This window comes from Gymnogyps californianus, chromosome 12 (genome assembly GCF_018139145.2).
Source record: "Gymnogyps californianus isolate 813 chromosome 12, ASM1813914v2, whole genome shotgun sequence".
Taxonomy (NCBI): Eukaryota; Metazoa; Chordata; class Aves; order Accipitriformes; family Cathartidae; genus Gymnogyps; species Gymnogyps californianus.
In genome coordinates this window covers 18,183,300-18,197,538 of record NC_059482.1, presented here as the reverse complement: position 1 = coordinate 18,197,538, position 14,239 = coordinate 18,183,300, and the positions used below count along the sequence as shown (strand labels likewise).

The 14,239-nt window shown below is 33.7% G+C and overlaps 1 protein-coding gene across 1 annotated transcript in view; it reads left to right on the top strand.

Moving 5' to 3' along the window:
- Window positions 1-14,239, top strand: part of RPGRIP1L (RPGRIP1 like) — an 80,750-nt gene that overhangs the window by 23,161 nt on the left and 43,350 nt on the right. The window contains exons 8-14 of the mRNA XM_050904043.1: window positions 195-341; window positions 1,384-1,457; window positions 5,510-5,649; window positions 10,821-10,927; window positions 11,158-11,208; window positions 12,437-12,616; window positions 13,252-13,369. Coding sequence (XP_050760000.1) covers window positions 195-341; window positions 1,384-1,457; window positions 5,510-5,649; window positions 10,821-10,927; window positions 11,158-11,208; window positions 12,437-12,616; window positions 13,252-13,369 — 817 coding nt within the window. The remainder of the gene's footprint in view (window positions 1-194; window positions 342-1,383; window positions 1,458-5,509; window positions 5,650-10,820; window positions 10,928-11,157; window positions 11,209-12,436; window positions 12,617-13,251; window positions 13,370-14,239) is intronic.

Sequence of the window (14,239 nt, the reverse complement as noted above, 5' to 3'; positions counted from 1 at the left end):
TTCTCCTGGCCATGTGTAATGAAAGTTGCTCTCAGTTACTTAGTTCAAGACTGTCTCCTGTTGACCACATTGAGAATATATATTAAATACTGCCCTGAGAGAGCACTGGTTGAATATGCAGTGTTGTAAAATTCTACTAGGTGTGATTTTCCACCCCCCCCCCGCCCCGGATTTTCCTTCCTTCCTTTTCACAGAACCAAAAGAACTTGAAGACCAGCCATGATGCTTTAATAGCAAAAGGTGATGAACTGAATCTACAGCTTAAAGAGGAGCGGTTAAAGTGTCTCCATCTTGAAAAAGAATTGCAATCAGTAACTATTTCAAACCGAAGGACAGAGGAGGTGAGATTGTGTTCAAGAGAGCTAGAATCTACTTTACGTAGTACACATAGATAAGGGAAAAGTTAACAATGGGTTACCTTTTAATTGCGGAGATGTGAATAGACCTTTCAAACACATTTAGAAGACTGACCTGGTAATATATATATAGTTCTATCCCATTAAAAAGAAAAACCTGTGGCTGCTGCTTGCATTTCATAAAATCATGAACCATACGTGGTCCCCATGCCACATAATCACAGTACCAGTGTTTAGACAATATTTGAGGTTAAACCATAGGATTTCATGTCAATACTGATACTAAACAAGTGGTTTGTTAGCCAGAAAAAAATCACACTTGATTTATTGATCACATATTGCTCGTTTTTTAGTATTATTTCACCCTGATTTAATTACAGTACAGTGTAGTATTACATCTTACTCAGCAGTTCTAATCAGTCACTTCTATTTCTTTGTCTAGTGTCTCTCAGAGACTAGTGTCATCACTAAGTCACCCAGATATAGGGCCAAAAATCAAGTGTTTTATTCCTCATTCTCTTCAATATATGATGAATAAGAGTCTATAAACTTACTTGTTTTTTCTTACATTTTGTAGCAGCTTAAGTTTAGTTTTACCATCTGGTTTACCTGGTTTGAATGTATTTTACATGAATGTATTTTCCAAGTTTACCAAGGTTACCTCATAGGTATTTCCTCCAAACCTTTAAACTGTTGTAAGGCGTGTAGGGTATATATTCTGGATTAAAGCATCTCGTAACTTTAAAACCATATCCTGCTTTAGTGAGTATTTTGAAAGCAAGAACTTGTTGTTTCTATAAGGTCAATTAAAAAATATTTACTATACATGTGAAAAAGACTGTCTCGGCCAAATGTAAATCCATCTGGTGAAAAAAAGTGTTATTTTGAAGCTTCTAAGAGACTGTTGTATAAAAAGAACAAATAAAAGCCTGGCAATGCCTACAAATTATTAACTAATTGTCTTTACACATTCATTGTAAATTCCTTTTGTGCTGTGCATTGCTTGAAACTTCCTTCTTCATTTTAGTTACAGGAAAGAATAAATGATCTAGAAAAAGAGAAGGAACTCTTGAGGGAAAACTATGATAAGCTGTATAACAGGTAAGTTATGGTTTCTGTACATAAAAAACTTGATTCCTGTCCTGTTTAATAGGTCTTCATATACTGTGTGCTTGAATGTGCATATGCATATTGTGTTTGTGCACATGTGTAAATAGATTCATGCTACAGTTTGTCATATCAGTAAGTGTATATGGAAACTTTTATGGTGTTCTGTCTGTATTTCATCTGTTTTGTTGAAACGGAGCAGCTTCCATACTTGTTCTAATACTCTCAAAATAGTAGATTACTTCTTTTAAAAAATCTAATTAAAAAATAAGTAGAAATCCCTTTATTTTGAACATCAATGCAAAAAGTTCTTATTTGAATTTCTAATTATTTGTTTTCTTAAGGTTATTCTTGAAAGAAGAATACATCTAGGTAGACATATATTCCTTTGGGTTTATTTTATTTTCTTTCATTTGGGGAAAAGGGGTGTTTGAACTTTCTGTATAAGTTCTTCCAGCGCTTCTCAGTGGACCTGTATAAAGTCTGATATTTGACAGCTTCTCCAATGTTTATTTTTGAGGGGTGGTTTGTTTGTTTTGGTAATAGCTACCATTTCATTTGTACTGGTTCTGCTTGAAGTTTTTGTATAGGCTTATGTGAGTTTTTACAAAGGTTCCTATACATAATAAGTTGTATAAATTTTATCAGCAGTGCTTACAATGAAAACGAAAATACATTGCCAGGTACGATTCCGAAATTCTCTGCTACAGAAAAGAAGTAATTATAGTCAATTGCCACAAGCATATTAAAGAAAAAAATGACCTTCAAATGAACTTTTCCTTTATTGTGAAACCATGTGATCTTTTACACTGAAGAGGGTTGGAAAATGAGACAAATGTCCTAGAGCTAATAATTGCCTCAGAAAGTAGGTAAAATGCTTCAAGTCTTTTCTCCTATCAAAATTATTTCTCCTCTTGAAGTTTGTTTGGTTTGTCAGTGTGATGTCTGTCAAAAAAATACCAATGACTAAACACAATGTAAGTGATAGCAAATGTTGTTTATAGTATTTTTACAATATTTATTATACTTTTTGTACTTTCTGCGGTGAAATTAAAAATTATAGTAGTAAAAAACTGTGAGTACAAATAGCTTAAAACATTTTTTTACATATGAGATGTAACAGTTGTATAACCACAATATGTAGAATTTTGTATAGGGGCAGTTGGTCAGTTGTCTCTTGCTTAAGTTCATTGTTGTAGATTCTTCCAAAGTCTGATCATGTTATAAATATTTCTGATTATGATTTTTTTTCTCCCCTATTATTATGCAGAGAAATAACTCTTACTAACAAATCAACTTACAATCTTGACTTAAAATTTTCCGTTCTATTTAAATCATAGTTGCATAACTTAAAAAGATATTTAACTAGATAAATTTAAATATGGTTCTCTCATAATGCAGTAATCCACAATATGGCTTTTCTTTTACCTAAAATGATCTGTCTTTTCATATGCTCCCATTTAAACTTTGATTCATGTTTCATCATTCCATGTTACTATATAGGTAACAAGAAATTGAAAAGAGAAATGGATCATTTCATTATAACTACGGTTTCATGACTAGCTTTTTCTGTTACCCATTTGAACAATGCAACTTTACTACAGCTTGCCTGTTGCTAGCAGTGGATCGGCCAGTGTCCACAGGTGCCAGATAATTAATAAATATTTATTTTTTTAATGGAGGAAAAGAGGCATAAACCCATTCTTTGCTAATGTTATTTTTTTGGAAATTCATTTGAAGTTGATGGGAATTTTGCCAAAGCCAAGACTGCAGAACTGGATCGGAAAAGTGTACAAAGAACAAGTATGAATTTGTCAGTTGACTCTTATTATTTAGCCAGTATCCAAGAAAACAATTCGTTTGGATAAAAGGTTTGGAGGAATTGTTTTCATATGACCTTGTAATGCAAATCTAGCAATGCTTAAACTCCCTCCAAAGGAAACAGTGCCCGATGTGGTTGACCATTTATAGTTACCCAGATGGCTCCAACTCCAGTGAAATACAGTAAATGTGAAAGAAATTCCACATGAATTCAAGTAAAAGTTATCTTAAAATTCAAAGGAAGAAAGCGACACAAGTTGACTCAGTTCAAACTGATGTAAATGTTAGCGTTATATAGGCTTGGATAAGACCTGTCTTTTAAAATGTTATTCATTTAAACATCTAAATTCTGAATTACTATTATAGTAACTGTTAATGATTTTTCTGCCAGCATAGTCTTTTGAAAAACTGAAATAACGTGTAGCTACATCTTTATGTGAAGTAATTGTACCTAAAGATAACGAATGCACATACAACTAGGTATCATGGTCATTAAAACTTGAAAACATTTTCAGAAGTGTGAAAACTAAGGGTATTTGATATCTTTTCTTGCTAAGATTTATTCTTTCCTTACGGGAGCCAATCAAACTTTGAAGAGGAGTAAGTCTAAGCAATTGTAGAACACACTGTGTCTCTTCTGTACCTATGCAGTATTATGGAAATGATTGTGGGTTCAGTGCATTATATTCGCTGCATATTATCTTCAAAATTATAGCAGTGAAGATATATTACTGTAGGATTTAGAAGCATTGCTTAAGTTAATGCATGCTGTAAAAGGCACTCTATCACACTATAAGACGGTATATGCCTAGAGAACTATATAAATAGGTGAGATAGATACAGTATGAGAAAAAGACAAAATATAGAGAACTGTTTTTATGATCACAAATCAAGAACATAAACTCTTGCCATATACTTTAGAGTCTACAATTAATGCTATAATATTTTTTTTCTGTTAAGGTCATTCTTCAAATAGATATAAATGCACTTATATGTACTCAACCACTTTATGTAGTCATAGCCATCAAAACAGGCAGTTCTCTTTCAATCAGCATGTACAGTCTGTGAAGCTATGTGGGCTGTCCCTTCTGTGGTATTTCTTTCTTCTCTGTGTTTTTTTTGGTTGAGGTTTTTGTTTCATAGATCTCTGGGAGAGACAGATCGATAAATAGATAGATGTCAGAAGATTTTTTTTTTTAAATACATTTATATATGTAAAAAATAACTTTTTTTTAACTGGTGAGCTTCACCAAAGTGAACAGTTGAGGAACTGACTCTTATGTTTAAAAAAACCCTAATATTTCTGATTTTTCACAGAATACAAAAGTGAATAAACTGGTTTATGAGTGGTTAAGATGAAGGACATTTTTCCAGTCAATACGAATGCACGTATTGAATAATAATGTGAAGACCATAGTACTCGCTGTCTAAATTATATGAAAGCACATTGCATTGCTTTGTCTTTTTACCTACTGGGAATTATACTGTAAATTATATAATGGACTTAATTTTGTTTTAATCTGAGTTACACATTTTGTTGTGGTTTCAGCAGTTCTGATTCTGAGTCCATGCAATCCTTATTGCACATAGATTGGTAGTTTACAAGTAAATAATGTGTTACAGGCAAAAGAGTTATTCTAATTTCTTTGCCCACCTCTGTTTTTTATTTCTTAAAGTAGGAGAAAGATTACTTTATATGTGCTTCTTAATCAGTATCAGAATTGTTGTTTTACAGTATGAGAAAACTGTTGTCACTTTGTGGTCAACATTTCTTTGAACAGGCAACTGACTTTAGGCTCTGCATGTTTCACAGATTTAAAAGAAATCAGGTGGGTGATCCCAGTTCTCTACATTAAGAGGTTTTGTATGCGGAAAGAATGATTTTGTCAGTTGTCAGTTGCTGAGGTTTGGAGTTGTGGATTACTCTGGGATATGCATCTGAATTCCTTTTCTAGCCCCACAAATGTTGCATGCTGCCAACTTTTCTGACTTTGGAGCTCTAAATTAAGGCCAGTTCCTTTGCTCATCCCACAAACTCTTTCATGTTTTTTAACCGCAGCCTGAGAAAGGCGCCTTGGTTTCAACAGCAGCAGACCAGCATATGTTTACTTAATTCCTAAGACATGATGACAGTGGTCTCTGTGCCACTAAAAGCTTTTTTCTTTATTATTTTCTGTTGAGGCTGATTTCTAAAAGTTTTTCACATGCCACATGTTTTATTGCAGTGTCTTCAGTATGACCCATGAACAGCAATGGAAATTAAAGGAACAGCAACTGAAACTGCAAATTGCTAAACTAGAGACTGCTATCGAATCTGATTTAGCAGACAAAAATGAAATCCTTGACAAGATCAAAGTAGAAAGAGGTATATTTCTGAAATAACTATCACTTTCTCATGATGTGAGATTTTCCTGTGTTGGAGTTCAGGTATATTGCCCAGAAAAGTGTAGTTTCTGTTGTTGGTGATTTCAGAGCTGCCGTTTAAGTGTACATTTCAACAATATGCTTAAGTTATGACTAGCTATTAAGTACAAAAGTTGACCCAATACAGGTTATGTGCTGAATGAGGATCATATAACTCCAGCCGCATTCATTCTTCATCTGTTGGGTTAATATTTACTCTTTGTTTGGTATTTCTCCTCTTCTTTACATTGAAAATTCTTATGGAAAAGAGGACCATCTGACAGTCCCTCTCAAATTATAAACCACTATTCTAATTTTATTTACTGTACAAAGTTACATGAAGCCTATATAAGCCCTTGAAGATGGTTGTCTTTCAACTTTGTGAATTCAGAATTTTTTAATATTTTCAGTATACACTAATTTTTATTTACAGCTATGTACATTTACAATAATACAGTTTTCTTCTAATCTGCTGAACAGATTATTTTGTGTGTGTTTTTTCCATGCTGTAGGACAACTTCTTGGTGAATCTTTAAGACCTTGCAGTCTTTTCTTTTTTTATCTCAATACTGTGATGTACTGTGACAGCATAAAGTTTACAAAACAAGAGCACAGGCAGGAAGTAAACTAAATACTTTTAGAGCTGATTCTTCAAATGTGTATTTTTAAAAGGTGTTTTTCTGTGAACAATCTAATGGAATGAAGTGGGCCAATTTGTTGTGAATAATTCTTCTTATGATTATGGCTCGAGTTCAGCATGTGATTACCATTAAGATTCTGAGTAGCTCTACTGACTTCAAATACCAGATTAAATATTTAAACATTTTATTTGACCACAGCAAGTGTTTGCAAAATTAGCCTTAAGTGATACTAAAATAAATAAGATGCCTTAAGCTACAATAATATGAAGTTATGACATATTGACAGTTAGAGACAGTTAGTAATGACAGTTTGATTATGCAATGCAAAATTTAAACTGATATTAAAAGCATGAAAATGTTATAGGCCATACTATTATTTGGTTAAGTCGAATGTGGAAAATCAGGCAAAACCTTCCATCTTCTATCCTTCCTATGGGCATTATGTTTGTGATAGATCTTTACCACCCCTTGCCTAGATTGGCAGTTAATAGCTTGTTGTACTCTTAAACTGGATTGCCAGGTTACTACTCTTTCAACTTCTATAGAATTGAACTTGCTGCAGCTTAAGTACAGGATGTAATACCCTTCAAGGCCTGTGTATCTAGGATTTGATTACAGCTTCTTGTCTTTGACAAAACTTAGACAGTATAAGTTTCTTCAATCACATACTTCAGAGTATCTGCTTTTGCTGCACATCCCTTTTTTTAAGTTCAGCAGGAGAACTGAAGTACTGTTTGTCTTAACCTGCTGCCTGGAACTAGTGTAGAAATAGTGTCTTGTCTACCCTTTCTAGTTTGACATATGAATCTTTTTTCAAATCTTCTTTTCCAGGACTAAGAAAGAGTTAAAATAAATGAAGTCTTGAAAATTCTTAATGCTACAGGAGACTAACATCATCTTGCCTTTTTCCATGTCCTCCTTCAGTGTTTCTCTTTTAGAGTGATCATGTAATTTGGATATGAATTTTTTAGTAGTATTTTTCTGTCCATAACTTCGTAATGTGTTTTGTAATACTTAAAAGAAAGACATTTAGACAGAAAACAGAATAACTTATTTCATATTGTGACTACATTTGCCCTTTTTTTAGAATATGGTATTTGCAGATGCTTTATCACCCTTCCCCTGCCCCCTTTCCCTTAGTCATTTGTTCTTGAGTTTCTTGTCTTTTTGATATCTCCCAGATTCTCAGCCATAAATTACAATAGTTCATGTTCATTGTATCTTCCTGACAGTGTTGTTTCATGCAAGTCTCAAAGGGCTGAAATAAGCTAATACAAAATCTAAGTTGAAACAATTACTATAGCAAGGATTCATGTCACTTATCTCATAAATTCATACAGTGTATGTCTTTACTTGGTAATATTTATGCCTAAATAATTTTTATTTTTCATTAATATAATCTCATGCCTTGCTGCATTTGTTGTTCATAGTTATAGTACTGTTTTACATGGAGTACACTATTTACTAACTGCAGTTTTTTTACAGTTGTCTTAATGGACAAATATTTATTCTGTGTCAGTAAAAGCTGACTTGCGAAATATACAAGTAAAAATTCTATTCCAGTCCTTAAATATTGTTCTTCTGTCCATAAAACTACAAAAAAAATCAGCATAAATACAGTTCCAGTTTTATTCCATGGCCTAACAAAGAAGGTAGTCCTGTTGCCCTAAATTGGACCTAGACAAATAGAGGGTTTGGCAAGGAAGAGGGGGAGGATAGATGCTCTTGTACATGATGGTAGGTAGATTATGGGATAGTAAGCAAAATAGGTCTCTGTTGTCTTGGAAGCATGTACCTTTTATTTACAGGGAAAGACAGTGACGGTTTTCTTTTCTTTTCCCCTGCTACCTGGTTGGTACTGGTTGGTCTATAAGAACTCTTTCTGTGAATTTATGTAGGAGGTGAACAAATGTGGAGGCTTTTGCTGATTAAGATTTTTTCATGTTTTGTGAACATGTACAAATATTTAATGTGGAAGACAATCATGCAAGTTTATTCAAATTCTGATTTTGAATGGGATTGCATATATTGGCACAATATGCAATTTTGATTACATTATTGCACAGTCCCTTAGGTGTCTTACAAGCCCTTATCAACACAGAGGGCTATCTGCAACTCTGTAGTCTGCTTCCACTTGTAGCTCTGTAGCCTTTCATGCAAGCTGCTGTGGTAGTGTTTTCTAAAGCCTCCGGGGCAGTGTTTTTCCCTCTTTCTTGTGCTGTTACTGTCATAGCCTTGCTACTGAAAACCCTAATATTGTTGTGATGATGTGTTTTTGTGGGATGTGGTCACCAATGGTGTGAGAATCACCTCTTCTCTCCCCCTCTTCTTCCCCTTCAGTTGTGGCTTTTGGGTTAAATTAGGGGAAGCAAGCTAAGCAGCAGCCAGCGTGCAGCGCCAACCCCGATCCAAGTGTGCTCCAACCAGTGCTGATAGTATTATTAGTGGAAACAACCAACAGAGAGTTTGAGTGGCTCCTGATGAAAAACAATGTAGTTATATGGGAAAACTGAATGGCAGGAGCCTCCTGTCACTTCTGTTCCCTAAAGGCTATTGCAGAAGTATTCCCTTTCCTCCTGCCTCTTTCCCTGCATCTCTTGCATTTTTATCTTTGGTTGGGATCATAGAAACACAGCCTGTTGAGAATCTGGAAAGGCAACATGGACAGTGCTAAGGTAGACTGAGCTGTGCTATTGACGGATCGGCCCATTTTGGTTCAACAAACTGTTGAAATTGCCTCTATTTGAACAAAAGCTAGTTTCCTTTCTATATAGCATTTACAGTTTTGAAGTTAACTTTTTAAGCAGCAAGTGTGAATGAATATTAAAAATGTGTACAAAAACTTCACTGAGGTTCATGTTAGAAAAAGAGTGGACTGAGCTTGCTGCTCTTGTCAGAAAATTCATGACAATGAGATAGAAGTACTTGAGGAGGGATATATTGTGTCATACCTGGAAAAAGTGCCAGTTCAGATCTCAGTTTATACTGTAGAGAAAAGAAACAACATCAGTATAAGGGGCCCTTTTTCTCTGTGGGAGACCTCCCAACAGATATAGGTCTTTCAAGTATATTATTTGGGAGAGTCCAGAAGACTCAATTGCTGATAAGTGTTTCACCATCTTTTATGAAGGCCTGCCTTCTCTGCCCATTCACAAGGCTTATTTTAATCGTTCTCTTATTTGCTTTCTAATTTTTGGCCCTTAGTGTTTCTAATTATATTTTCTTCTCAATTGCACAAATGCATTACATTTTCCTCATAACTGCAGAATTAAAACCTTACTGGTGATTATGTGTTTGAATTGAAAATGACTCTTGTGGAGTCCCAACACATGTACGAGTCAGGCTACTGTGTATAGGAGCAATGGCGTTACAGATGATTCATTTTTAGTGAAGATGTCATTTAATATATAAACTCTGCAAAATTAAAACTAACCTGATGTCAATTTTTGAAACATTTCAAAACCCTTGAGACTAGCATCTCAGCCACCTGTTTCCTGCTGAGTTCAAGCCTCTAAACTGAAAAGCTGTTCTGTAAAAATAGTTAAGTTGTGCATCTTGCACTGAGAGTCAACAGAAAAGATTCCAGCATTAAAAAGATATTGTGGACTATTTTGTTGAAAGCAGTAAAATATATTCTCAACTAAGTATGTAATGTTTTACCAATCAACTCCCACGAGTGCAGATGGGAATTACAAAGGCTAATACTTGCACGTCAGGTTGACAGTTAACATTTATATCATTCTGACCTAAAATAAGAATTCATAGTGTTTAAGTACATGGTATGAGAATATAACTTTGGGACTTTCAAAAAACACAGGAAAAAATGGAAGGAGAAAAAAGATTGTTATCAAGAGAATAAGGAGTTTGGTCAGGGGAGGAGAGTGAGAGAGTGCTTTTGCTCCTTAGAAACCTCAATGATTTTGAGAAAAGCTTGCTTTTAAAACTTTTACATGTGAGAGAAGGTATGTTATTATAACTAAATTATTTCACCTAATCTTTAAGTTTTTTCTCACATCTTATTGAGAAATCATTGTGGATGTTGCTATGCATTAGTGGGTATTTGTATAAAATCTGTGTAACCTTCTACTGATAGGTTTAATGGTGTTTAGTCATTCAGATTGACAGGGTTTTATATCCTCTCTATTCCCCTCTTCCCTCCCTCCCCCCAAAACAGAAAGCTGTGCTTAGTTGGGCATATCTTTCTATTTAGAAATACAGAAAGTGTAGATTTTTGACGATGTATGTTCCCTTTTAATGAAAGTAAGAATGTTTTGGGTTTTTTAATCCATACACCTACACCAGATCAAAGAGGATTAGTTTTCTATCCCTCTCTTTCTGTTTGTTAATACCAAAGATTTCCCTATACAAAATAAATTAGATTCTGTATTTTAAAATGAAATTTTCATGCAGAAGTTAATATGAAAAAGCAAGTTTATAATTTTTATAATTATGTTGAATTAAGTAGAGTATTTTATTCTTTTTCTATGTTAAGACCAAAAGGAAAAGCTGATGCAAGAGAACAAAGACCTGCAGTTATGCTACCTGGAACATAAGCAACAACTAGATGAACTGAAAAATCACATGAATTTTTTGACCAAGGTGAACTCTATTTCTGTTTAGAATATGAGCAAACCCTCCCCCCATTCTATGTTTTATGCATAGTGCAAATACTTCTTGAAAGCAAAAGAATACAGAAATATAACAGTGTTTATTCATGATATCAAGCAAAATGTCATGTCTAGTGAGAATGCATCTTGTTATTCTGAATGTATTTCTTCGATATTCATTCATATCTGATAACACCTTTTCATTAAGTATTTCTTTTTCAGGAAAATGATATTGATGTGGCAGAACTCAGTGAAGCCCTCTTGCTTATAAAGGTAACTTACAAAGAATGAGTGTATGGGAGGTTGAAACTAGATGATCTTTAAGGTTCCTTCCAACCCAAACCATTCTATGATTCTATATATTTTGCATTTATTCTTTTTTCTTTCTTTTTTTCTTTTTTTTTTTTTTTTTTTTAAACCCTTCATTGACCATTACGTTTTCTATACAATGCTTGGGATTTTCTAGGGCTGAATTATTTGTGCATCTTTTTGTAGTTAATGCTTCAAGCTCATATGTGTGCATTTGTCATTTTTCAGTTACAGTGAAGCAGAAGGGAAGACAAAAAAATTGCCAGGATGAAATCTAGATTTATGTAGATAATTCATTGTAATATCAAAATTGAATTAAACCAGATTCACAAGCATTTTCTTAAAAAACTTACTTTTTCTCAGTTAAATGGCTTATGATGCCATCTTTTCTTCCTATAATGTTTATTAAAAAAAAAAATTTGTTTATTAACTCTGTAATTTATGGGAGTGTCTATAAGCATGGAAGCTCTAAAATGCGATACAGCGATGCTTAGCAACTTCTCTTTGTTTATTAAAACAGAAAAACAAAAATAACCAGAAAATGTGCTATTTTTTACCCTGCACATAAGTTGTAATTTTATTGTTTACAGCAAAATTGAAAATGAAGTGGGCATGGGGGGAAGAAATCAGTGAAAAAATAAGTTTGCATTAAGTTTCCACTGTTCCAGTGACTTACGTTTTATTTTCTTCAGGAAGTGTTTACTGCAAATAGAATCTTTTTCTGCTACTGAAATGCAAATGATAATTCTATAATGATAATGAAATAACGTAAGAAAAAAAATCTAGATGAAAATTAAAACCCCAGTATTAATAACAGAAGCAATGTAGACTTGAGAATAGTAATTCAGGTTTTGTATGTTCACTGAAGCAGGATTATTAATTATATAAAAGACAAATATATTAAGGGGTTTGTATTTTCCTTGGATAGACAGGAGTGATTGCTTCTGAATATCTCATACATTTTAGTTGGTTCCTGATAGTCACGAGATTACATTAGTGAATACAATCCTGACACTTACTGGTCTACCTCATTCCTATTTTTTGTGTTACGACATGCTCAAAATTTACAAAGTTATGCTTACTGTCTTATTGTTGTTCCAAAATTATGTCCCAGTGTTACATTTAACCAGGCACAAATACATCCAAATATTTTGCAAAACTTTGTTCTAGTAATTTTTCAAATTTTGTCCAGGTTCGAAAGCAGCAGAAGAATGGGGACCTCATGTTTTTGGAAAAAGTAGATGATGATGTCCATAAAGATTTAGAACACTCCATCCGGGAGCTGCAATTAACACATGCGGAAACAGTGCAAGAACTTGAAAAGACAAGGAATATGTTAATTGTGCAGCACAAAATTAACAAAGATTACCAGGTACTAAACTCTACTCACTGATAATAACATTTTAACATTTGTAGCACTGGAACTTGTCATAATTAAGACTTGCAAATTCAGCAACAAAGCCAGGCTGTTTATAGGTAACAACATAAGATTTGCTGGTTTTGAAAGTATTGTTTAAAAAGCCTGAGATCCAAATGACTATAACTTTAGTCTTTTAACTCACCCTGATCAGAGCCCTCAAACCATGCCTTCTTGGGATTATCTCTGAGCTCTTATCAGGTCCTCACAGGAAAAATAGTAAGTGTACTTATCAAACAAGCTTTCTTTTCCACAACACGCTGCTTTTACTCTCTTGTGCTGGAATATTGCAGATCATATTTTGACTTTTCATTCAATTAATCTAAGTTTAAAATAACAAAATCATTAAAGAAACTATTGGGAACATTATCCTGAAAGAATAGCTAGTCTGTTTTTCTTAATAATGTTTTTAGATTTTGCTGAAATTAGAACTGATTGCTGTATTGCTGAATTAAAAATTGCTGCTATTTTTGTGTACTCTAAATGCTCTTTCCTCAAATCTAACTGTATTTTAATTTGTAGACAAAAGCATGTGCAGCATCAGTGCAGACATGCCTCAAAAGTCCTTTTTACATGCAAATTTTTTTCAGACTGAAGTAGAAGCAGTGACACAAAAGATGGAAAGTCTACAGAAAGACTATGAGTTAAGACTGGAACAGTATGTCCATCTTCTTGATATTAGAGCTGCACGCATCAGAAAACTAGAAGGTATCTTTAAAGTATATTCTTCTCTAACTTTTTTTTATATTTTATCTCTTGCAAGTTATTGTTGTAACTTTGTTCTTCAGTTGAAACACTTTTCCATTCCTAAAACTAGCAGAAAGGTCAGTTTTTTCACGGAAAACTATCTGTGTGCTGTTTCATTGACTTAAATGATAAAGTTATTAATCAAACAAAATTCAACAAAGTCTATGCTGCAGCTATTGCTGAATAAGTATAAAACTATCAAACTTAGATTTTTTTTTTTTTTTTTTTTTTAATAAATCGTACATTTATGGTCAACTTTTTATTTTGCTGTCCTATCATTATATAATCATGTGTTGCTAAAAATCCCAAAGTCATGGTATAATATACCTACGGAATATTTCAATATGATGAATTTAAAATGCTGGTTTAATGGCTTCAGCATGTAAAAGGTGCATAGAAAGCCTGAAGTAGGATATCTTACAAACCCCAACGTCGTCATGTTTTGTCTCCAAGTTGCATCCCCTGTACTAAAGGACTGCATGATGATTTATGTCCTAATTCTGTAAGCACATATTTGGATTTGTTCACAGTTTACCACATGTGAGGCCAGGCAACATGTAAAGGTCTTTGCTGATAGTTCTGTCCACTCAAGATATTACAGAGGTTAAGTCGGATGTATTCTTTCTTTCCCTGGCAAATTTAGTTCAACCCTACAAAAATATGTATCTTAAGTCTCTGCTACATTTGCATAGTGATACTTATTTTGATCATTGCATAAGACTTCTGAATTTTTGCTTGTTAACTCCCTTGTAATCTGTTATTAATTTTTAGGGGCCTGTGTCTATTTTTATGTATATTGAAGCAGCTCCATTGTGGAGGGATTCTTGATTG